General features: G+C 29.3%; 1 protein-coding gene across 1 annotated transcript in view; it reads right to left on the bottom strand.

Moving 5' to 3' along the window:
• Positions 1-12,341: 12,341 nt before the first annotated feature.
• The window catches only part of LOC129984218 (U8-agatoxin-Ao1a-like), a 69,160-nt gene continuing 54,132 nt past the window's right edge, over positions 12,342-27,369 (bottom strand). Inside the window, exons 3-4 of the mRNA XM_056094044.1 lie at positions 24,701-24,764; positions 12,342-14,085 (exon numbers count right to left, since the gene is read on the bottom strand). Coding sequence (XP_055950019.1) covers positions 13,947-14,085; positions 24,701-24,764 — 203 coding nt within the window. The 3' untranslated portion in view covers positions 12,342-13,946. The remainder of the gene's footprint in view (positions 14,086-24,700; positions 24,765-27,369) is intronic.

Consider the following 27,369-nt stretch of genomic DNA (forward strand, 5'->3'; position numbering starts at 1 on the left):
ATTTAAAATAAAGAGTACAAAAATAATTGAAATGAAAAAAACAGCTTCTCTGTTCACATATAAAAATCTCTTTTAATTAGTTTTTAATATTTTTTTTAAATAAAGACAATATAGCATTACTGAGAAATCGCAAACTTTCGGCTGATGTACAATACTATTTAAACAAAACATAAAGATCAAACGGTAGTTTTTAATCCAAAATGGGTAGCGGAAACATTCATAATTCTTTTGTGAGTGTCTTTAGTCTAATGAAGAAAAGTTATTCTTAAAGCCAACTTTATTTGAGATATTGAATTGATTTTACAAAAATATTTAATCAAAATTTCAAAAAAAAAAAAAAAAAAAAACCCAGGAATGAAAATTTATTCAAATATTTCATTTTTAAATATTTTTACATCATTATTAATTGTTGGTTTTCTAAATGATTTTTCTGTCTCTGCATATATACTCATGAAGGATATGCGAGGAAAATTTTTTTTGTACATCGATAGAAATCTTGGAATTTTTTCGGAACGAATTGTAATAGGAAAAATTAAAAAAAAACTAGTTGGAGATATTGCTTTCTTTTTTAAAAAAAAGATGTATGGTCTGTGTTAAATTGTGTTCTGTTGTTTATGAAACTTGATTTCAATTTAATTAACAGTGTTTTTAAAAAAAATATTTCTTAGAATCTAAGTCGTTTTTTTTAATTAATGATTTTCTGTTTAGGTTTTTAAAACAAATGCATTTTCTGAATCATTTCCCTTTAATTACAGTTAGAGTAACATAGTTTGATTTAAAAAACTACTATCCTGTTAAATGATTCATTTTCTATTCCTTTTCGATAATTACAGTAACGATGAAAACAGCAAAATTTGATTTATAACGATGGTTCCTCGAAAGCTTTTGTGTTTTTTCTGTCATTATTACATTTCGAATGACTTCTTTTCTTTTCGAAATTACCTTTTTTTCCCCCTTGCTAAATGTCCTTTTTTTTTGTTTCTTAAAATGAATTGATATCTTTCATCCCTTGGTTTTCTCTTTTCATTTGAAATGACATTTTAAAGTTTAAAAAAAAGGCTTGCAATTTTTCAGTTTCAATTTTTTTTCCGAAGAGACATGCAATTTAATTTTTTAAAAAGCATTCATATTAATATGATTGCATCTCGAAGAGACTTTCTCTTACTCAAAAATGAAGTAGAGCATTTTTTTTTTATATAAAACTTTGAGAGCATAAAAAAGACAGTATATTATATATAATTGCAATTTTGAAAAAGGCTTGAAATGGTTCACAAGTTAAATTATTTACAATAACTTTTTAAAATTTCAAAACATTTTTTAATCAACAATGGGCTCTTGAGAGGGAGGAGACATAGTAAATTTCACTGGGATTCAACAAACCACATGACATCCGTAATAAATAATTTTCACAAAAAACATTGGTATTGCCAGATTAAATAGCGCCCTAAATAGAGTACTCCCCCTTCCCCCTTCTTTTATCATTCGCTTCTCATGAAATCACAAAAGGCTTGGATTAAAGTCGTTACGGAAAAGTCTTAGCGGAAATTGACATCTGAGTTTGAATACTTCCCATTTCTAAGTTGAATTTTCCCAACACTTTTTGCAAAGCCATTAGTAACATCATAGGCTGCAAGTGAGATAAACCATGTTATTGCAATATTTATAGATTTATCCGAATTATCTTCCTTTCTATTTGTGAAAAAATTCAGTATATTTACTAGAAGATATTTTAAAAATTTAATTAACTTTGCTGGAAGGTATTTTATATATGTCTCGCTTTGATGCTATATGAGGCTATTTTGGAAAAGAGTTCATGATTCTGAATGACAGTTAAACGATAAAGATAATACGCCAGTCGGCACTTTCACTTTGATTTTCAGCCCTACCCAAATGGCTAGACGTTTAATCTTTGGTAGATTTAAAATGCACGAAGTTGACTTACACGATGGATTTCACGAGATTGAGACCTAAAGTATCTAAGTACATTTCATTTTTAGACAAAAACGATCCGAGCTTTCGCACATACACCAGGAGACTTTTATTACATAAAAAAAGGGGGTGGGGGAGATGAGTGGAAAGATAGAAGGAGATATATACGATTAGCAATATGATTAAACCAGATTATTCGTTGAATTGGGAGGCATAATAATCATTCATTTTTCTTCTATACCTCCCCCCCGAATCGCCGAAAGGTGTTTGGTTCAGGATCCTGAAATGTAAAGCATTTGATAAAGCAAATAATGTTAATGCAATTATAATGTATTACATTAATGAAAGTAATGTATTAATAATTCTGATATTTAATTTTATAAGCGATCTGCATGGTTTATAATAGTTAATTTGTTCAGTTAAATTAACATCCCATTTGGAAGCAACAAGACAGTCGGTTTTGAAATGGAACAGAAAGTAAGCAACTATTAAAGCTGTACGGAAGTATTTTTGGTATTTAATTTCTACTATTATTAAAGGAAAATGCTGATGATTCTTTATAAAACCGACCGATGGATGCAGAGTACTAAATTTAGTGCAAATATACTTTGGAAGGTGGAAATGGGAATTTTAATTAATTTTAAATTATCGAGATTTTAATTTTTTTCGTGTTAACTTCCAAAAATACACATGCACAAAAATAATTTTTATATATTTAAAAAAATTATCTTTGAATATATATTAATATAGCTGCCTAGGAATTTTTCTAAATTTTAATAATTTCTTAAAATATTTTTGTTTGCATAATTTTTAACAATACGTTTCATTGCTGCAAGGTCATTCAAATAGTTTTAGTGTTTTGTGAAATGCTTATTTGTTGATTTTTTTTCCATTGCTGAAAGCTGTGTAATTTATTATCACTGCAGTTTCATGAAATTTAAGAAAATTTACAGTACCGCGAAAAGTAACGCGGAATTAAAAGATCGATTATCCAGACAATAATACGGCTATTAAAATAATACGGCTTTAATTTCGATTGCAATTTGATGATAAATGTTTTGATGATGAAATCATGAACATCAAATCATGCATGCGAAATTTAAGGGAAATGAACACAACCAATATTTCCGGTTAACTAGCTTGCTACCAATGGCGGCTAGCAATAAGTATTTGCATTCTATTAAACACTTCCAATAATTTTCCATAAAATTGTTCTTGGAACGAATTTTACATAATTAAAGATTATCAAAACACACCCACACAAAGAGAGAGAGAGAGAGAGAGAAAGAGAGAGAGAATGTAGTAATTGTAGAAAAACGATCCTATAACCTGATAAAGCATTCCTCTAGAATCCCAATTGATTAGATTTAAAATTTTCTGTAATGAAATATTACGAATTCAAATGAATTTATTGTGACTGTAATTCACGGTCAGATGACAGAAGAAAAACCTGATATAGAGCCCCATTATTCAAACTTTCACACCACACAAATAAATATGAGGCAACCTGAACACAAATAAATTTAATTTTCATCTCAAACTTGGGAATTTACAAATCTTCTGTAAAATCATGTCTGAAATCCACCATCCTTCTGCCATGGGGTCATCATGACTAAATGCATTATTACTTTAAAAATGTGCTTAATCAGTGATTAAAAATGTTATAGTCTTAATTTTGAAAATTAATATATTAGTTTGATAACAATTAAGTTCTTAACTTGCAAAAAAAAAAAAAAAAAAAAAAAAAACTCTTAAGGAAAGGGATGTGCTATGGAATGAAACTTTCTTTGATGCTTTCCTCATTAGATATTTGGTATTCTCTTCGTATATTTATTCGACCATTCCTTTTTTCTTAAAGGAAGAGCCTGTGGTTCGAGGCCGCCGGATGAGGTCAACGTCCCTCTTTCGAAAGTCAAGGACGTGACCGGCTGTGGAGAGAATCCGTTCACCCTTTCCTTTGGAGACCCTTTTTCAGGGCCGTCCACCTCCTCTGAAGGTCCCCTCGGCTCAGTGAAGGGCATAGGATCTGCTTTCAGCCTTCAAATACCGAAGTTTGACCTAGAACTGGGATGCGCGCGGCCTTCGCTTGCTCATCCCAATGTCAGGTAGTGGACCCCATCAGAAGTGAACCTTGAAATTCGGGCAGAAGTCGGAGAGGCCTCTTCGGGGGCGACGACCCTATTTTCCTCTCACTTTCTGTGGAGAGAGTGCGATTCCAAGGTTAAGTTCCAGTGACCAATATTCGTTTGCTTTAGTAAAGTGACACACGTTCGGAAAAGAATTTCGATTCAACGTTCTAAATTGCAAAAATAAATAAATAAAAATAGATTGATGCATTAAATTTTTACTTATAATTAAATAGTTAATACTAACAAAAAAAGAAAGACAAGTAAAATATAAGTTTTTAGAAAGATAGTTTCAGAAGAATTCTTTATCCCATTTATTTTTATTATATAGAATATGAGAATCCTAAATAGACCATGATGTATAAACCAGTTTAAAGAAAAACAGAAAAAAAAAAAAAAATAAGTTACCAAGATGAGTCTTATGCACTTTTTTCTCTGAAACTTTTTAACAGGAAACTACAAGTAAGCGTTTGTTTAGCAAAGTATTCAACAGAAATTTCCTCTTAGAAAGAAAATTCATTTAATAAAAACTTTAATATTTTATTTATAAAAAGGAGAGGACAAAAAAAACTAAAGCTTACCTATTCATTTTATTGATGTTGATACATATCCTAAATTGTTAAAAAGTCAGAAATGTACATGTATTATTAAATGGAACACATTTTTGTAGAGATATGAAACGTTTCACCTGTAATACTAATTTCTCATTTTCTGTTAACATTTTTTGTGAAGATTTTTTACTAACGCTTTTATTGCTCATCATTTTCATCTTACATTTCGTAACAGAATAGAATATGTTACGATATTCAACAATCATATTTCATCGAATCTGAGAAAATTAGACAGATCTTACTTTTTCTAATATTTACAATGTCTTTTTTCTTTTTCAGATGCTGCAATGTTTCATACGTCAGATTTAATTGGAATTTCGACAAATAAAGCATCGCTAAAGATTGAAAAAATTTAATCGATCGAACTTTGTTATATAGAAAATATATTATTAATATGGAAAGTTTTATGGAATTGTCGCCCAAAATCCAAATTTGTAAAAAAAATTGGTTAAACAGAAATCTTTGTTCAACAGAAGTTTGTTGAATGGGAGATATTGTATTTCATTGCTTATGAATTTATAGTTATAAATTGTAATTTTAGAAGTTTTTTTTCTCTTATATGCATGATTTGACCACATAATCCAAGTGCTGTAATTCGGGGAGCGAAATATTTAAAAGCTTGAATTTCTAAAATTTATGTTAGTCTTTTGAATTTGTTTTAAATTTTAGTTGATTCATCCAAAGTTTGATAAAATTAGTTCATGTTTTTATCTCTGAAAAAATAGCTACTTAATTATTTCTCCATAAAATCAGTATTAAAATATTTTTCACGGCTTCGTCATTTTTGAGATCAATTTAATATCTGTATAACCTAATTAATACTTTAAGTCAAAGTTGAATCTATCACGTATAAAATCAACAGATATATGATATTTAATTGTATAAGAGTCTTTTATGTCAAATAAAGCAATACGCAAAAATCATTCTCAGTTTAGCAATTTTAGTATAATTTTTCGAAAAAATTTATCCCAAACGATTTTAAAAAATCGCAGAAACCGATTTCTTCGATAAATGATTTAGTTCAATTTTTAAAGAACGATATAAAATTTTGTTAAACTCAGTAATTGGCAATTTAAATATATATTTAGAATAAAAGAGCCATTTTTAACAATGAATTTCAAAATATATGGAACATTAAAGGCAAGTAGAAAAGTTTACAAATATTTTTACGTAATGGAGGATCTAAAATCACTTTTTTTTTCAAGTTAAAGAAATATTTTTTATATTAATAAGATAAAACAATTCTTAATTAAATATTTTATTCCCCTTTCTTAGTTTATTTACATGCAAACTAAACAAGTCTTATTTAATATCCAATATGGAAACAATCTTTTTCCATAAACATGCTATTTTCTCATTCAATACCATGCATACACTATGAGAACATTTTAATAAATAAAAAATATCTAATTAATTGCTTCTAAAAATTTGCTAAATGTTTCTTTATGTTTCAAAGCATTTGTGAGCAAAGTTTCAATAAAACCAGTCAGTTGGCTTTCAATTGGCAACAAATATTTAGATGTTCCAGTTTTATTTATTCTATGAAAGAATTGCCGATAATTTTTACTATGTAAATAACCAATTTTTCATGCATTTTGTTTTCTCATTCTTTTTTTAACAATACGCTTATTAAATCTATTTATTCATAAATAATTTTTAATGCTATTCCATATTTGCTAAGAATTTGAATTATAATGCATTTTCTGCCAACAATTTCAATGCTTGGAGTTAAAAACTATAGAGAACAGGCACATCGTACTATCGTACATCGGCGTAATTTTATTTATATAGAGTGACTACTTATTGAAAAGTAATACAAGGAGTGTTTAATTAAAATTCTTGATATTTTTTAAATCAAGAATAATAAATATGTATTGCGATCATTTTAATGATTCCGAAATAAAAAAAAAATGGGATAATGGTGTTCAGATCAAGATTCAAGCGTATTCCTCAGAATCATGCATTTGTTTATGGTGCAGGATAGTTTAAATTAAAGCGTCACTATTCAGAACAATGTACATGAGATGTACAATTTCAACTTGTCTGCATTCTAAAAATGATTATTAGTGCGGAATTTTGTTTTCTTTACTAATAAATCTTCTCGCACGTGAAATGAATGCCGATTTTATTAGAATTGAGCGGATATTCTTTTTGGAATTTATAGAAACTCACAATACGTTTACATAGCAGGCTTTTTTCTTATTACTTGAACGCATTCTGCCTTCCTCTTTGGAATGAATGTTTATTTGAGTAAGAAAGAATAACATTCATTCATGAATTATTTTACTGTTCCTAAGATGATAAATTAAAACCAATGTAAAAATTACTGTATGGCTGACGGTACTGTATTTTCTAGATGAGGCAATGTAGCCAATCCTGGTTCCCTTTCCAATAAATCGCAATGAATCAACCAACTAACGTATTTTCTAGACAAAAAAGTAGAATGAATGTATATGAGTTACTATAAAAATATGGAAATGGAATTAATCTCATTTTATACCGTACAAAAATGTCTAAATTCCCACTAAATCTAATTGAAAGGAAATGAATTTTGTTCTCATTTTTTTTCGTAAAAAGTTTTGAACGTTAGCCACTTATTATGCAGTAAAGAATAAAACAAAAATCCCATCCAAGATCTCTAATAAATAACGCTTCTCTTCTAATTTTAAAAAGGCTGTACACACTTCATATAATTAACCTTTGATTGTTTCTTATTTTCTTTCGAGGAAAAAATAAAACTTTGATCGATGAGTTGCGAAATAGAATCATTTATTGAGAGAGAAAAAAAATTATTTGGTAAATCATATCTAACGAAATGTGCCTTGTATTTTAGTAATACAGTCGATGATATCTGACTGTATATATACAGTGGCTCAAACAATTGAGAGTACACCTTACTTTTACATGATTACATGATTTACATTACTGAGAGGTGCAAACATGTTTTTATTTTTATACATAACAAATGGTTTAATTTAAAGTAAAAATAAAAAACAATCAACAAAAAACCTCTAAACTGAAAAATTTCAGAAACATTTTAAATAAACATAAGCAGATTTTTACCTAAAAAAAGTTGAGAATACACCAGTGAAATTTTTGTAATATCTCGCAAAGAAAAAAAGTGTCAATATTTAATTGCATGTCTTTTGGCTTTTATAATGGCCTTTAAACGTCCTGGTACCGATGCGACCAATTTTTGGTGGTATCTGAAGATATTTTACCCCATTATTCTTGCACAACTTGTTTTAAATGGGTTTTGTTTCTAATTTTGTGTTTTTGAACCACTATTTTGGATGTGGCCTACATATATTCAATGATATTGATGTCGGTGTATTGTGGCGGTGTGTACAAATGCTGTTTACAATGAAAAAGACGCCACATTTTGTCCTGCTGGAAAATGAAATATCCCTCTAAACCCAAATTTTTAGTACTTTCCTAGATTGCTGCGAAGTATATCCAAGTAAGCTATATGACTCATAATGCCATCTTTAAAAACTAAATTTCCTACCCCAGATGAAGCCATACAACCCCAAAGCATGACGGAATCACCACCATGTTTAACTGTAGGGTGTAAATTTTTTTAATCAAAAATAGTATTAGGCTTTATTCATACGGTGCGACGGGTGTCACTGTCAAAAATGTTGAATTTTTTTTCATCACTAAATATAACTTTCTTCCAAAAGTTATTGGTCTTCAGTTGATGAGTTTTTGCATATTTTAAACGCTTTTTCTGAATTTGCAACCTGATGAACCGTTTCTTTCTAACAATTCGATTTTTATATTCAGCTTGTCTAATTACATTTCAACATTTACACCTCTGCTTATGATTTGAGAAATTCCTGCAGCGAGTTGGATGATCTATACGGTCTCAGTAATCTAAAGGAAAGTATTGAAAATGGGGTTTAGATGAAAATTTCATTTTCCAGCAGGACAACGACCCCAAACCGAACGCACGTAACTTCAAAATGTGTGTCTTTTTCATTGTAAACAGCATTTACACACAACTCATAGTACACCGACATCAATGTCATTGAATATCTGTGGGCCACACTCGAAATAGTGGTTCAAAAACACAAAATTAGAAATAAAATCCATTTAAAACAAGTTTGTAAGAAGAATAGAGTAAAATATCTTCAGATACCACCAAAAATGGGTCGAATCGGTACCAGGACGTTTAAAGGCCATTATAAAAGCCAAAAGATATGCAATTAAATATTGACATTTTTTTGCGAGATATTACAAAAATTTCATTGGTGTATTCTCAATTTTTTGAGGCAGAAATCTGCGTATATTTATTTAAAATGCTTCTGAAATTTTTCAGTTTAGAGGTTTTTTGCTGATTGTTCTTTATTTTTACTTTAAATTAAACCATTTATTATATATAAAAATAAAATCATGTTTGCATTTCTCGGTAATGTGTGATTTATATTGAAAGTCAGATTTATCAAGTAAAAGTAAGGTGTACTCTCAATTGTTTGAGCCACTGTACATGGTATTTGTTACATTCGTTGCCTCAGTCTAAATTTGGAATTTATTACAAATCTTCCAGAAGGGAAAAAGATAAGAAATTCGAGCTTCTAGGCTTAATTCATATTGTTTTAGGCTTAATTTGTTTGTTTTGTCTTGGTCTGGTTTGACAGCATCAGTCGTTGCATTCTACATCCATCTACAAATTCTTCATTTTTTTAAAATCTAGACATTCTATAAAAAGCATTATTTATTTTAACATCTGCGTTTATGTTTTATAAAATGATTGCAAGTGATTTCTAAATCCTTAAATATTACCTTAAAATAACACAAAATACAATATACTTGAATTAAATTTGAACAAGAAATAGACATCTTTAGTTTGAAAAAAAATATTTTTGAAGGGTAAAGATATTTATTTTTGGAAATATAGTTTGAAAGCCGACATCACAATTTAATAGATTATTGGGCATTTTAATAGCAAAGGAATAATACATTGCCTGTTGTACAATAAAGTTCCGAAAATTAAATAATTTATAAAAATTAATGAAAAGAATTGTGTGGAATTTAAATTGATATCAATCATCCTGTAGGGCAAGCAATTTCAATATTTCTTTTTCATTATTCGTGTCGCATGACGCAATTTACAGATAATATAACTGTTTATAAACACAATCAGATCAAATTTTATTTTTCAAAACTCATGAAATTATATCAAATAACGTAAAGCCTTGAGGGCACTGATTTAAATATTTAAATTTAGTTATCTCCAAACACTTAAACAAAATGACTAATTTTTTAGAAATCGAATTTATAGTGACCCACTTCATCCTCGATTCATTGAATCTTTTCAGAGATAAACAGCGTATATTTCTTCCTAAAGAGATTTATGGATCAAAAATAAATTTTTGTGAGTAAAAAAATACTTTTTTTTATTAAATAAGTAAATATTTACGCAAATATTTATTACATTTGCGTAGACGCTTTAAAATTAATGTTAACATAAACAGAATTAAACTTCCACATCCAAAAAGAGTTTGTGATTTGGTGCCCTTTTTTTAAAGTACTGCATGAAAAAATGTAACTTTAAGCGAAACAACAGGCAAACATGACAGATGTACATATCCTCTGCAAAAAGCTGAATCTTTATATTGTTACGAATTTGTACTTTATTTTGTCTCCTTTCGCAGTTAATTTCATAGTAAGAAACAGGATAGTTCTAACAAATACTGAATGGATGCTGGATCCTTGACTGACCTCCCATATATGATGATAAGCCCCTCCCCCCCAAAAAATCCGAAATATTCGAGAATATTGGTGATAGCTGCATTCAGACACGTGTTTCGAAGCTTATTTCAAATAATTCGATGCCTTTTCAATTGTTCATGCCTGCACAGTTCACTACATTGTCACTTATTCATGTCACACTTGTTCGACGCCTATAAAAAACGTTAACACACAGACAAGAGTGAGTCATTAGTGAGTAGAATACCTGAAATATTCTGTTGCATGTTTGAAGAATCAGTCATATTTATTATTCATTCTTAATTTGATTGTTATCATTGAAATGAACATAAAATGTATCACACTGCTGTTGATGTCAAATTATTAATTAATTACATTATTACTTCAGAGATAAATTTTAATAATACTGGAATATCACATTTTATCATATTAAATAGTATTTCATTGTTAAAATAAATAATATTCCATTGAAAATATGATGCCTGCCTTTCGATTTTATATAAATGATTGTCTTAAACAGATTTTGAGTTTCCCCACAAGTTTTTTTTTTTTTTTGGTAATTAGTTGCCAAAATGGGAAATTTGACTGCTTTTAATTTCAGTTAAATCTCCTATATATAATTTAATATTTATGTTTGTCACAAAAAAGTATTTTTCTTCTTTAATTTGTGATAGACATGTAAACCATGTTATTATAATAGCTTTACATTTGCTCTGCTTATTGTGTATATGAAACTTCCTAATGGAGTTGATTCCCATGCTAATATAGTCCGGTTTAGTGCAATTATTTTTAAGTCCCGTTTTTAAGCAACAATAGGGCTGTTTAAGAATGACTTTCTTAATTCTGGATATGATGATGAAAATTATACTCGAACTGGTATCCCTCGTTCCAGTCTTGACATACCAAGAGGGTGAGATTTTGGACCGATTGATTTAGTACGCATTATATCCGCTTTTATACGATATATATGCAGCACTGTTTATATATGTCAAATATATAATGCATGCATATGCAAGACGTTATGGTTCAAAAGGAAAGCTTTTCAAGTCTGTTTTCTTGCGAATAAGAGATTTAGATTCCATTAAAGATAAGGGTTGGTAGTGACCATAAAATCTAATGTCTAATCTCTTGTGTACTATCTTGGAATTCGCCGAAATCGCTAATATGGATCTTCTAATTTGGACAAATTTACCCTCACAAGGGTATATTTGATCCACTCAGGTCTTCTAATACATTCTTCTATGTTGACTCCTAAGAGAAGATGATTATAGTATCTCTAAAAATCGTACATTAGGGAATATGAGAAAAGAAAATGTGAACATTTTTTTTTAAGTATGACGGTAACTGAAAAAAAAATTAATAAAAGATGCTTTACATTATTCTTGAGAATCATTCAATATCTGTTCAATGTTCAATATGAATGTGTTTTACCGAATTTTTTTTATCTGTCAATAAAATAATGCCAAATTGTGCATATACTTAACAATTAATCTAAGCAGCATCAAATACGATCAATTTTTGAATAAAAATTCTTTTTAGGGCCTTATTTAATAACCCAAATTGAATAACTCGAAGCATGATAATAAATGCTTCATTGCATCGAAGTTAGGCAAACAGATTATATTAAATTTAATTTTTCAACGAAGTAGAAAGCAATCTCGGCCAGAAAGACTAACTTTTGTCACATATTAAAAAAATTTAAAAAAAAGTTTTTGTCAGTCATCAGAAAATGATTTTATTTTTCCTAGATGAAAAAAATTAAAATTTCTTTAACATTCTTCAAATAATAAATTTGGGCATATTTATATAAAGAATGAAATGAGACAATTTTTCCTGATTTTATATTATTATAAATGAAAATCATGGAATTATTATTTATTTTACAAGATATGTAATAATTTGCTATACTGTGTTCCGCATTTTCTAGTAGAAAAAGTGAACTGTTTCAAATAAATACAACACATTGATGAACTGCAAATGAATTTATTCACAAAAAACGAAACAGAACAGGTCTCGAAGCAGCACATGACTAAGACAGAAAGAGTGTAACAGTTGATAGATTGGTCTCTATAGAACAACAACATTCATGATCAAAAAGTGCATTTCAGTGTTTTAGGAAAATGATGAATGGCACACTTTTGGATTCGGCATTTTTTGGAGACACAAACCTACCTGAACACAAATGCAAAGACTAAAGGGACCCCTTCATTTCTTGATTTTAACATTCATAAGATTTTTACAATCAATCTAAAGTTAAAGGCTGCTTCTTTATCATATTGCTGAAAACACACGAAGGCCTATTTTACTCGAAATCTATAGATATTATACCAGTTAGATATGAACTTCATTTCCCTTTATGCAATGTTTCCTTTTAATAGGTCTATTAAGTGATCTTAATGGAATGCAAAATATGCAACTGTCTCCTCAAAATGGGTTATTTTCCTAAAAATCAAAGTTGACATTCTTAATAAAAGACAATGTACAACAATTACGGTATAATTGCTATGGAAACCTTGAAATTAGAAAATCTTCCAAAAGTTGGTATTCAAGGTTAAATTTTCTGCATTTTGACTTCAGGAACCATCTTCTAAACAAATGAATGCTGAGAAGCATTCATTTTCTGAAGTCTTTTCTGTAACTTTGTGAATTATGTACCCCATAGAAAACTTACTCACACAGTGTATATATATGTCTTATTTTGACAAAATATCATACGATAAAACATGATCTTCAGTATTTACTATGTGTTAATCACGAAATAGCTCAAGACTAAAGATATAGTTTTGCATACTGAGTGCCATATCCATTTGCTCATCACACTGAAATGTGAAATATGACAAATGGACATCATGATTTTTTTTAGCTATAAAGTTAAAAAATTTTATTAGAAAATATTTTATTGCAAAGGAAATATTTTATCTTGAGCAGTTGTCCTCATTCAGTTAGAAAGGCATAGAATTTCAAAAGACATTTACCGAATCCAAAATTTGCCTTTTGTGCCTGAATTCTTGTGTAATAAAAATAAAGAATGTTGACATAGAAGACTGGTAGAGATATTACAAGCTAAATAATTTAGGAATTATACTATTAATTATATATCTCTTACAACATAACCATATTTGAAAACAATACCATACTTTCGTCAAGATCAAGTGAGTAAGGGATTGGTTTTACTATCAAACTGAGACAGCCAAACCACCCAGGCACTTCTTTCCAGAAATAAATCTTACATTCCATATCCAACAATCAACAATATGCGAACTTAACTTCACAATACTTTTTTGATTAACAGTTTGAGGCCACTTCGAGAAGATCTTTCGTATACTAACAGGGGGATATAATTTTTTCATAATTGTAACAGAAATACACCGAAGGTATGCAAAAATGACACATTGTAAAGAATCCTCAATTAAGGTCGACTGATCGGTGAGATGGCGAAGTACATGATGTGCACCGGTCGGGTGCTCTCAGTCGACAAGTGAGTAGGGATTAAGAAGAAAAGCAAAAACACATTCTCTATATGTACAGATACAATGAAGGGAGTCTACAAACATCTACTGGAGGAGGTTTATTTGCCCCACTGCTGGAAAAGTCCTGCTCTCTCGCACCGGCAGTTGGTGCCCCACAGGTTGCAGCGGCAAGAGGAGTTGGCGCAACAGTCATTGGGTTTGCCATCGCAGCCACGGCCCCGGGGAATGCATGCTCTCCTGCAATAAAAAAAAAAGAATATTGTATTGAAGAACTGTACAAGATGAAGATGACCGAATAAAACTAAAGAAACTTTGAACAATTTTAAAATGGACTAAGTTATCACTATTGTATCCCCCCCCATTATTTGCCATTATAAAACTATGTGTTTGAATCTTTATTATGATCGATGGTGTGATGGTCATTAATTATTCTAAATAGTGATATTGTTAGAGAATTTTATCAATTATTTAACACGCTTATAGTTGAATTGAATGACCGCTAGTAACAATTTCAGTGTGTTTTATGCCGTGTGAATCTATGGCATCATTTATCGAATGCTATAGCTAGGTAGTGAAGCATATGCCTATCTAACCTTATATTATCCTATAATCTATTTCTCTTGTCACCATCCCTATTTCTCAATTGATTAAATGAATAATTTATCAGTAGTTAGGATTTTTCATCGGCTTTGGCAAAGCACACTCTGTTTATGTTCAACCAATTCAAACTTTTCATTTTAGCTCTTGTTTGTCTCTACATATAAAGCAATAGAAATAAGAGCCCACAGAGGCTTCATCAAAATCTATGGAAATTATTTATAATTATCATTGATATTAGGTCATTAAATATTTATTGTTTTATTCATTAAATTTTAATCTAGCATTTAATCTCATAATTATTTATCTAAATGTTCTAATTTTAATTTAATTTGTGGTGTCTCAATAATTATTCTTCTGTTTAATGAACATATTTCAATTAATTCTTACGGAAAATATGTTCCATTTACTTTTAAGCGTGAATTTGTTTTAACGATAACAAATTCATGATTGGAATAATTCTTCTTTTACTTAATTCAAATATATTTAATTGTTTTTGAAGAAAAATTAGCATATGTTTTTTATATTTTGAATATGGCATAATTTTAAAAAATGAAGCGTTTCTTCTTTAATATATTGATTCCTAAATTTTAATGCGTTACAATACTAAAAGCTGACGTAAAGAAGGACGGTAAAAACACACGGTTGAATAATACCTGCTAAAACAAAGTTTTGCTAAATTCATTTCGACCTTTCACTCCTTTGACCTGATTTTTGCATGATTAAAATGTTAAATCCCTCGTAAAAATATGATTGATTTACCTAATAGGGAATTCAATATTTCCGGGACGAATGCATATATTAAGGCCGAAAGGGTTTAGTTACCAAATAACCGCTTGCTGCAAACTTAACGCTCAGTTGATTTTAATCGAGATGACCCCATGTTATTATCCACAGCAATTACCTTTAATCAAACCCTCATTCAACAGTGTTAAAGCGTATGACGTGGTAATTCTAACCAACATATCATAATCCAGCGCAGACATCGTTAAATTGCAAGTGCATATGAGTAGTTAATAATGATTCTGAAGTAAAGTTAAAGATAGAATTATGATATTTTCATTCAAATTTTTTTAGAAGATAGTATCCACATAAAAGCGAAATAATTATATAGTTAATGTTATTATTATTGCCATTGTTCATTTAATTTCCGTTTATTTATTAACATATATTTATGTAAATCGAATAATGAATTATCCTAAGAATTTTTGTGTTTATGATCTCTTCAAATTTAAAAAAACAACAACTTGGAATTGTGCTTGTTTGCCTGAGAATGCGAAAACTCAAACCTCAACATGTTAGACCAATAGTATTTAATTTTGCAGTCTTGCAGTAATTTCGTTTTGCAGTCTTTTAACACCAAAATTGCAAATTTCTTTTAAATTTTGAACGAAACCCTTCAGTAAAAGTCTGTTAGTATCCGTGTGCATGTAATTATCATGATTTAAAAACTTCACTAATGAAATCAATTAAAGTCGGAATATGATACTATTCGAATTTTAGATTCATATTAAATTTGATATCTAATCAACCAATATTAGAAGGTTTAAAATGCATTCTTTGTTCTACATTTTCGATAAAATTTCTATTTATAATGTCAAATGTTTATTGTAATAAATAGGAGCAGCGAAGTTTCACTGTAATAATAATTACGAAGAAACACTTTTCTACCATAACTGTTTTTTCTTCTTCTTTTTGTCTCTTCCTCTTCTTTAATGTTTCAATTATTTATGAAAAAAATGCTGGAAGTTATAAAAAAATTAACTTCCAATTTTAGTTAAAGATTCCTAATGTAGAGGGCGTTACCTCCAATTTGAAATATGATAGAGCAGATCTCCGATTTTTTTTAAAGGTATATGACTATTTTCGGGATAAATTTTTTGAAAAGCGTTATAAAATAGTAATACTTTTAAATTTTTTTTTGCATAAAATACATTAAAATTTCGCCAATAAAACCAAAATATAACTGTCAAGTGTCAATTTTTTTAATTGAATTTTTTTTTCTTTTTTTACAAAATGTAGCCGATAATTTAATAGATGTATTTTCTAGTTCCTGAATAAAAAATAAAAAAACTTTGCTATAACCCAAACTTTAAATATTAGATTTCAGCTGATAAATAACAAGAAAATTTCATTTTTTACGCATTATGAATTATTAAAACAATTTTTCTAATGAAGTAATATAGAATATTTCTAAACGAATAGACAGTTTATTACGTACTTTAGGAACTGTAGAACATATTTAGAAAATATCTATAGAGAATTCGAATAAAAAATATGCATTAGATTTTAATTTATGAAGTTTTTCGTAAGACAATTTTAACAAAATTTATAATTTGAGGAATTCACATTTAGAGATGTAAAATAACATTGAAACATGCATTAGGAAAATATAAAAATTAATGTAACTACCCAAAGATATGTTTAGAAACAAATTTCAAGCGGTTGTATGAAGATGTTTGATCGCAATTTAAGAATATTAAATAAAAAAAAATTTGATATTTTTGAAAAAAATTGATTTTTTTTAAATGTAGTTACCTACATTAAATTTAAATACATAAGGTTGAAAATTATACCTTCTCTTCATCAGCAAAAGTTGTGAAATGTAATGTAAACAAACGTAATTTAATAATAAAAAATTTCAGACGTGAATCTTTCAGAAATCACAACAGAATTATAATTTATTATGGTCTTTAAAATAAAATTTAAAAATTGCACATACACGACGAATTTTTTAAGGGAACAAAGTTTGAGACTCAGATTCTTCTCACCCAGATCTTTCGACTAAGAAACCACAGTCTCGATTTATTGTTTAAGATGCCATTAAAAACAATGGAGAGCAAAATGCATCTTTATAACACAATAATAATTTTTTTTTTGGTGGTAGAGGGCATCAAAACAGGAAATGTGAAAAGTATTATCGGATGAATATTGTCTGTCAAAAAAAAAAATCTGATTAGTAAAGTATATGGAGAAGTGAAATAATTATTAGGTCGTGAAAAAATAGTAAAAATATCTGTAGAGATCTATCACAAATTATTATTATTTTTCATGAATTTCTTTGTCTTTTATTATAAGCCATCCTACAGTTGCTTGTTGTCTTTGATAGTAAAATGAGTTTTACTGTATTACTATTAATCATTTATATAGTCAACGTATTCTTCATATGACTTCTTTGATTACTGTATACAGCTGAATCTTCCGCTAATCCTACTCTGTACGGTGGCAGGATTGAAGGTAATAAATGAGAGAAAGTTCTGCCTGATTGGGAAGATATGAAGCGAATCCACGTCCATTATCTTGCTGGAGGCGATGCAAGAATGTATGTATCTCAGCCAAGAGGAAAGGATTATCGTTGGAAGAAAATCATATCACGCTCTTTGGCGCGGAAGTTATGCGAGCCTTGTTACTTTCTAACCGAAGGAATTGATTTATTATGCCTTCTTATTCTCGGATTAGAGTTCTCCGCCACTGAGAGGGCGGACTTCTTCGCTTTCAGAAAGGGATTAATTTGGTTTGTGACTAGGCTCTCCGATGATATTAGTTCCGTACATATATAACTGGAAGTTCCGATAGCACTGGTGTTTGATTAAGAATTTATTCGTTACTTGTAGTAAATTCGTTATAGTAAATTATGCAAGTGTACTGTTGAAAAAAGAAATAAATAATTTTCAAGGACAGATTTTAGTTAAGAGCAGTATGATAGGGAGAAGAGAACTGTCAAATAAAAGCAAAGATTCTGAAACTCTGGCACCCTCTCTAATGGATATCTATACATATTGTTGGAAAAAACAATAAACATTACTTTTTTTGATAGTGAGCTGTCTTTCAGAATAATACGAAAGGAGTTAAAAGAGATTGAATTGTGTATCAAACAAATAATCAGCAAAAAATTTGAGTTTTTCAAAGATAATGTTTTCTGAAAATACCATTTATTGCCGAGTTATCAAGTTTACGCTATAATTACAAATTAGCCTTTATTTGCCTTTCAGAATAAGGAATTAGAACTATCCACTAAGTATGGATAAGAAAGGTCGATATCAAATAATTGTTAAGTAGTTTATAATTGTCTCCATACTTTTTATATGAAATATTTACACAAATAAAATATTAAAAAGTATTTCACTCTCTCTTATTGATATTTAAACTGATTTTATTAGACAAAAAAAAAAGAAATCTACGAATCATAAATGTTACTTTAAACTTCTGATTAAAGCAACATTTATGTACCACTTTATCATTATATTTACGTTCTTGAATTTTATTTTTAATTATTAAACTTCTACCGAAAGGCAAAATGAAAATACAATGGTTTTATTAAGAAGTAGCTTTATTTCATTGGGATGATTTAAAACACTGTTTAAAAATCCATGCAATCAATCTTTGAGCAATTTTGCTGTATTGCAATGGAATGCAATCGTGATGGCATAGAACAGCAAACTTTATAAAAACTTTATAAAATTTGGCGAAGTTATCGTTTAATTAACTGTTAGATTATTCTGAAAATTGCCTTTTTCTTTGTAGCTTGGGATAACTGTAGAAATGCCCAATAAAATTGCTAGCTATCCACTTTTATAATTAGATATTTTCTAAAAGATAGGGCCTTTGCAAATATTTATGTCTGCGTATCATTACCATTGATTTAATAGTGTTTATTTGGTGTTAGCGTAAATATGAAGACGGAAAAGCACATTATGGGTGTTCTATGCTTTTCAAAAAGGCGCAAATACTATGTGCTACTATTAATGGTATATATAAAAAAAGATATGCACAATTTTTGGTGATTCAACTATAAATGAATTGAGTAGACTTATAGTTTTTGAAATTCTGAAATGGCTAATTTTTAGTTTAAGACCAGCAACACAGTTGCAGAATATCCACGATTGTGAACAGCGACATTAAAACGTTGTTTACAAATACCATTTGTGTTGAATTCTATCATTTACAAGCCTTTTAAGCACCCATTCAGTCATCGTCTTGGTATCGAGGTACCAAATAAATTATTTCGTCAGAATTTCTACGGGTGATTTATTATCCAAATACAATGAAAACGATTCATTTTTGAAATGGATGATGACGAACGATAGAAATGGGTTATTGCAAACGAAATGCAATTGCATATGCAATTTCGTTTGCAATAACGTAGAACGAAATTATTAGAGTGCCATTAGAGTGCTCCATCATCCATCTCAAATGCCAATTTCCATATCCAGAAAGTTTTAATAGACAAAGTCTTTCCAATTCTATGTGGAATTGGAAATATATTGTCTATTACGAACTGCTACGGCTCTAACCAAATAATTAATTCTATTGAATATAGTTACCAGCTAGACAATTTGAAGCAAATCATTGACCAGAAATATCTAGAGTAGGCTTTCATAATATGTTTTTTTTGACTATCCATCGAAATTTGTTGAAGTTTGGCTAGTTTTTCCTAAGTTCGGCACCTCCATATTGTCTTGATTTAACATATTTGGATAATTATCTGTTTTGTTTATTGCAAAATTAGTTAAAGAGATAAAAGTTCAAATCTCTGGAGGACTCTAAATATTACTGTAATAGTATTTATTTATTTTTGTTTGGTGATAAGCCAGGGATTTTCGATGAGTATGGGATAGCGGCATTTCTCATAAGAGGGTAAATTATTATCAAATAAAGTAATATAATTTAAATTCTATTTAAAATAATTTACTTATTACCTAAATTAATTTATTTGTAACATTTATACTTAAATTTAATTGACTCAATTTAAAATGAACATTACGAATAAGGTTTACTTTTAATATAAAAGATAGTTTTCAATTTAATCTAAAAAAATCAGCGGAGGCTTTCTGAAGAACACAACACAACGATAAGTTTTTATAACGAAAGCAGATAATATTGCAATAATATGACTGAATTTGGTTTCAAAATGTTGAATTTTTATTTAATAGTATTTTCTATTATACTTTATATCCATCTAATTAACCGCAGAGCATTTAAGGTCGACGATGCTTATTTTTCAATCTTTCTGTACTATTCTATGCATAGGATCAATTTTCCTTTCGTATTTATCGGAAATTTTCTATATTAATGCAAATCATTTTCATTCAACAAACAGAATGTCAACGTATTAGCTGAAGAATTACTATTCGGTTTGAAAATTATTATTATTATCTATTAAAAATTATTATTCTGTTTGAAAATAATTTATTTATATAATTTATATTTAGACTTATTTGACTTGTAATTTAAAAACTGTATTATAAATAAACTTTATTTTTAATTAAAAAGATTCTTTTCAATTTAATATAAAAACATCTGAGGAGACTTTCAGAACAACTCAACACAACATTTGTTTTAACTAAGTAAATGGTATTATAATAAGGCAACTGGATTTGTATTCAGAATGTTGAAGTTTTATTTTATGATATTTGTTATCATGGTTTACATCTATTCAATGGTAGAGAATTTAAGGTTGATGATACTTATTTCTTATTTTTCTGTACTGTTTTATGCAAGAGATCAGCTTTCCTTTCGTATTAATCAGAATTTCTTTATATTAATGCAAATTATTTTCATTCAACGAACATCACTTCAACGTACTCATATTTACTGAAGAATCTTTTGCTAACCTTATTCTGCTCGATAGTAGTAATGAAATACGTTAAGCAGGAAATTAATTCTGGTTTGAAGGACAGGAACTAAATTCCCATCCATTTTCATTTTGGCGACAACAGCAAGTATGTGTATCAGACTCTAGGGAAAAGGATTATAGCAGGGAGAAAATCAGATCATTCTCAAGGGTGCAGAAAATCACGCGTCTCTAGATACCTTCCAATTTAAGCAATTGGTTGATTATGTCTTCTCATTCTATCGGATTAGACTTCTCCTCCAATGAAACGACAGAATTCTTCACTTTCAGGAAGGGATTAATTTGGTTTGTGAGAAGGCAATCCAGTGGAAACAACTGTGTAAATGTGACGGAAGCTTTTGACTGTTCGTAATAAGTTTCTGCTTCTGTATATGGCTGAGTATTACTTTGGTGAATACAGTGTAGTCACTGCAGCAGAAAGAGTTATTTTTTTTCTGTCCTTCAAAGCATAAAAAGAACAGTTATTTAATAATATTTCATGTATTTCCAGACTTTAGATCTCTTTGAGTTGAAAAAAAAAATTATTTTTGTTTATAGGCACGATAAATCAGAAGGCCGGCGTCCTGGCCTAGGGGTAGAGCGCCTACCCCTAAGCACCAAAGGGCCTAAGAACAACCATGCCCGAACCAGGGAGTCCTGGTTCGGGCATGGTTGTTCTTTAAACTGTGTTCTATCTCTGAGGTGTGTGAAAGACCCCATTGCAAAAAGGGATTGTGCAAGCGAGTGTGTGAGTGTTGTGGTGAAATAAGGCAGTTAACAACTATGCTGCACGAGCAATTGCTTTTGTATCATGGCCATGTTACTGGACTGCGAACCACAAGGTCCCAGGTTCTATCCTCGATCATCCCTATTGGTGACCTTGGACGATGAACCTTCAACCTTCGTACAGCTGTTGTGGCGCCATCTACCCACAGCAAACCAATGTCGTCAGATTTACTTGACGCAGCAACCACTCACCCACACACGCTCTCCATAACGCTTCACGCTACTCAAATGTGTACAGGCGCATTAGACACAGCAGCTATTACTTCACCACTCAACAGTCATATCGTTCGTCTCACCTCCGACTCACTGGAGGGAGAGTCTGTGGTAAAAGCTTATAAGCCAGTTAATAACTACGCTGCACGAGCAATTGCTTTTGTATCATGGTCATGTTACTGGACTGCGAATCACAAGGTCCCAGGTTCTATCCTCGATCATCCCTATTGGTGATCTCGGACGATGAACCTTCAACCTTCGTACAGCTGTTGTGGCGCCATCTACCCACAGCAAACCACTGTCGTCAGATTTACTTGACGCAGCAACCACTCACCCACACACGCTCTCCATAACGCTTCACGCTACTCAAATGGATACAGGCGCATTAGACACAACAGCTATTACTTCACCACTCAACAGTCATATCGTTCGTCTCACCTCCGACTCACTGGAGGGAGAGTCTGTGGTAAAAGCTTATAAGCCAGTTAATAACTACGCTGCACGAGCAATTGCTTTTGTATCATGGTCATATTACTGGACTGCGAAACACAAGGTTCCAGGTTCTATCCTCGCGCATCGCAATCCGCCACAGTGTCATCTTCATATGAGCAAAAGTCAGACTTCTGCCTTTTGGTGCTCAGGGGTCTTTACCCTCAGAAGGTACTGCACTCCTCTTTCCCCTATCTCTTGGACTTGGTTTGAATTGGTATTCAATCCAAGGCGGATAAGCAACAACAACATAAATCAGAAATGAAACAAATGAAGTTAATTAGGTGTTCTTGAAACCGAAATTGTAGATATGTATCACATTTGGATAAAACCCGTCAAAGAGGAGTCTGTCTATCAGTCCGCTAGCAAAATCCTCAAATATCAAAATGAATAAATTTTGGATTCCAGAATATCTCCACCAAACTTTGGTGAACTCTGGCCAAACTACACTGGCTACTGTTTAACGATTTCTCTGTTATTTCGTATGTGAATACGATAATTCAAAACTAGTACTAATTTACACAATTGTAATTAGGTGTGCTGTAATTTAATTTAATATTTGATTATGTGTTAACTTTTAGACCAAAAAAATAAGCGGAAAAAGGTTTAAAAATGCATACTTACTTTTTTCTTCTTTATGCTATGAATCACAATAAATATCAAATTTTGTAAATAAATCAGAAAGTCAAAAAGAGAATACTCTCACTGATTTCAAAAGTGAGCTGACGTACGAGGGTAATAAAATTAAATTCATAAAAACGTTTCATTTTATTATAAAATTAGCAGTTAAAGTGAAGATTGCTGCTTTTCCAAGATTATTTATTGTCAAGTCGCTATGAATTATAAATTTTCAGGATATCGAAAACTTTTATTCTTCAATAGAAATAGAAAACTTTTTTATTTCAATAGAAATGGCACTTGAAAACTAAAATATAAATTAAAAAATAAAAGCAAATTTTATAAGGACAGAGAACATTTATTTTGTTATTAGTCTGCTTGATTTAAAGGGAGAGTCTTCCTTAAAAAAGTAAAATTTAATTTCTGTAAAGAACATGAAAATTTTAAGACCAAAATAAGCGTGCAATTTTGTGCATCAAAAATGTTTAAAAAAATAAACTGTTGCCATAAACATTTACAAGAAAAACAAAAATGAACATAAAATATGTTGCTAGATTAATAACAGCAAGTAAATAAATCAAAATAAGAAGAAAAGAAATAAGAATAATATAAAGAATTAACATGAAGAAAAAGAACAGCTAAAAAATAAGAAAGAAAAATAATTAATATAAAAAATATTAATATACAAAACATTCTAACAGACATAATTTCTAGAAATTAAATGTTACTATAAAATGTAGTTAACTTATTTCTTATATTTAATTTATTACTTTGAAATTCTTTTCATAACTATGTATTAACGAAATTTAAATAATATCAAGAAATATTAATATACAAAACATTCAAACACATATAATTTCTAGAAATTAAAAGTGGCTATAAAGTATAACATTGTATAGTTAACCCTTTCTAGGGCCGTGGGAAGTATGCTTTCCACCAAATTTATCAATCTTTGTATGAAATTATGCAGGTTGGTATAAGTGTTGACAAATTTTTTTAGTAAGTCAGAAACTTAGATGCCTCAGTTCTTTATCTCAGACAAAATGATGTGTCTTGATTTGTTACTTAATTATTAATTAACCAAATTAATTAATTAATCAAATTAAATTTATCTAATAAGCTAAATGAATCCCTTTTCTTATTCTAATTTCAAGCCTAAAAATATTTTAACATATTATGACTAGAAAAAAATGGCCCTTTAAAGGGTTAACTCACATTTTGTATTTAATTTATTACTTTGAAATTCTTTTTATAATTATGAATTAATGAAATTTAAAATATAATATAAGAAGAAAATTCAAGAATATTTTGGAACACATTAGAATTGAAGAAACAGAAAGATCGAAAATAAATTATCATACGCTTTTTTAAAATAGTATTTCAAAGATTAGTTTCTTTGGATTTTTTTACATTATATTTCACTTCCAATCCAATATTAAAAATAAAAATTATTACGAAAAGTAAAATTAATTAATTAATTCCATTTCTGATAAAAAATTGGATAAAAGATTTAGTGGTGAGATTAATTTTTCTTACTTATCAGCTCTTCCAAGGAAATTTTCCAGATTGTTGTCATTATAATCTTCTGAGAGATTTCGATCTTAAAGAAAAGAAAAATGATTATTAACGACATAAAAAATTCAACAAGATAGCATAAAATCAAATATTCAAGCAGAAAGACATTAAGTAATTAATGGAATAAATGGATTTCTTTATTTTAGATCAGCGATAGAAACGTGCCATTAATTATTTTGCATTTTATTCTTAATTTCTCATTAGCAATAATTATTCTCCAGCCAATTGAGATGTAATATTAAAATTTAAAAAGCCTAATTTTTCTGCTAAAAGGATTTAAATAATTAACATTACTAAAGAACACATGGAAGTGAGTCTATGCAAAAGCAAAGGTGTATAAAACCACAGCCAGCAAAAAGTAATTATGGAAGATTGAAATAGCCAATGACAAAATGGAGATCATATTTCATTTCATTTTCAGAAATAACCAAAATGACATCATAAATTTTTTTTGTTTCTTTCTTGATGTGTTTAAGAAACCCTTTTAATATCTTTCATACCGGTTTTGTTTTTTCTTTTTTTCTTTATTAGATGAAGATACTAGTCTTTCTCTTTAGAGCAAAGAAGAGATGATCGACTAAATTAATAACGAGCGACTAATGGTGCTTATATTACCATGGACAATAAAAAATGCATGAGGGGGATTTAAATAATCAGTAACAAAAAGGTGACAATTTTTCATTTCACTTCATTTGGTACAACTTTTTCTTACTTATTTCTGCTATTTTTCCTCCATTAGATGAAGTAATTTTTTTTTACTTGCTAGAGCTAAGAGGAGATGAAAGATTAAAATATCATTCTTACTTATTTTTTAAATGGATTGGGAATGGTTCTCATGTGATTTACTCTAATATGGCCAACCATAGGTATTTTTGGAAGATTTAAACAGTCGTGATTAACAACGTTTATATTTCATTTCATTTACAAAAGCAATCTTTTGATATAGCGTCTTCTTCTCTTTTTCCACACTCATGCTTGTTACTTTTTTATCCATTGGTTGAAGTGACTTTAATTTTACTTTTTTTGGCAGAATTAAAAAGAAACGAATGATTAAAAATATTTTTTAAAACAATTTTTAAAATATTTGGAGTGCTTTTTGTGTGATTTACGCTACTATAGTCAATGTAAAGCATTTTTGAAAGATTTAAATAGTCAATAACAAATAGTGACTATTTTCCATTTCATTTTTAAAAGCAACTTCTACTTCTTTCCTTTTTTTCTTACGGGTTTTCGTTGCTTTTTTCTCCATTAGATGGCGTAACTAGTAATTTTTCTTTTTCAGAACTAAGAAGAGACGAACGATTAAAAATATTGTTGTTACATTATTTTTAAAGTGGATTTGAAATTGTTCTTGTGTGATTTACACTATTGTGACCAACCATGGGTATTTTTTTTTAAATGAAATAGTCAATGATTTACAATGGTCTTATTTCATTTCATTTTCAAAAGCAATAATTTAATACAATTTTTTCCCCTTTCCGTATATTAATTCTTATAACTTTTTATTATCCAGTAGATGAATTGACGTATAAATTTTCTTTCTTAGCAAAGCTAAGAAGAGATGGACGATTAAAAATATAGTTAATACGTAGTTTTTAAAGTGGATTTGGAATGCTTTTTGTGTGATTTACATTACTGTGGTCAATAAAAAGCATTTTTGGAAGATTTAAATAGTCAATGACAAACAGTGGCCGTTTTCCATTTTATTTTGAAAATCAATTTCTTTTTACTTGCTTTTTTCCTTATTAGTTTTTGTTACTTTTTTCTCCATCAGATGGAGTAACTAGTAATATCTCTTCTTCGGCAGCGTTAAGAAGAGACCGACGATTAAAATATCGTTGTTACATTAGTTTTAAATTAAAAATGAAACAATTCTTGTATTTTTGCGAAATTATGGTAAATCAAAAGGGTTTTTTGGAAAATTTAAACAGTGAATTATTAATAGGCAATCACTTTTCATTTTATTTTCCAAAATAATTTGAAGCTCTAATTTTCTTTGTGCCCCTCGTAATGAAATTAATTAAAAAAATATTTCTACCTTCCACACATATTCTTGCTCCTTTTTTTTTCTCATTATATGGAAAACTGCTTCTAATCTTTCTTTCTTTTCAGCGCTCAGAAGACATGAAAGATTAAAATATATTCGTTCGGTAATTTTTAAAAAGGATTCAAAGTAAAATTTTGTGGGACTTAATTTAAACTTATGCATTATAAATACCTTCATTATAGCTTAGAAAACTTAAGTAAAAGAAATGAGGCTTCGAGTTGTTGCATGTTAAATTTTACATAACCTTTCTTGAAATTGTAACGGTGGTCAAAGAATAAAAATATTTTAACACAACTGGTTGTTGAGTAAGCAATAACAAGATGGGACAAGTGCATTTTTGATGGGCAGTTGTAAGGAGTAAATTACATTGAAACATTACCAAAAGCTTTGCATAAAGCTTATTAGAGGTAAATTAAGCCTTGAATACCATGATTGAAATTATTTATGCATTGAATTTAAGCTTTAAATTGTTTAAATCATTATTACACGTAATAATTTAAGCTTTGAATTAAAATTACTGTTACATAAAATAATTTAAATTAGTATATGGAGAAATAAAAGTGATGTGCTGTTTTCCTTAGCG

The sequence above is a fragment of the Argiope bruennichi genome, chromosome 9 (assembly GCF_947563725.1).
Source record: "Argiope bruennichi chromosome 9, qqArgBrue1.1, whole genome shotgun sequence".
Classification (NCBI taxonomy): Eukaryota; Metazoa; Arthropoda; class Arachnida; order Araneae; family Araneidae; genus Argiope; species Argiope bruennichi.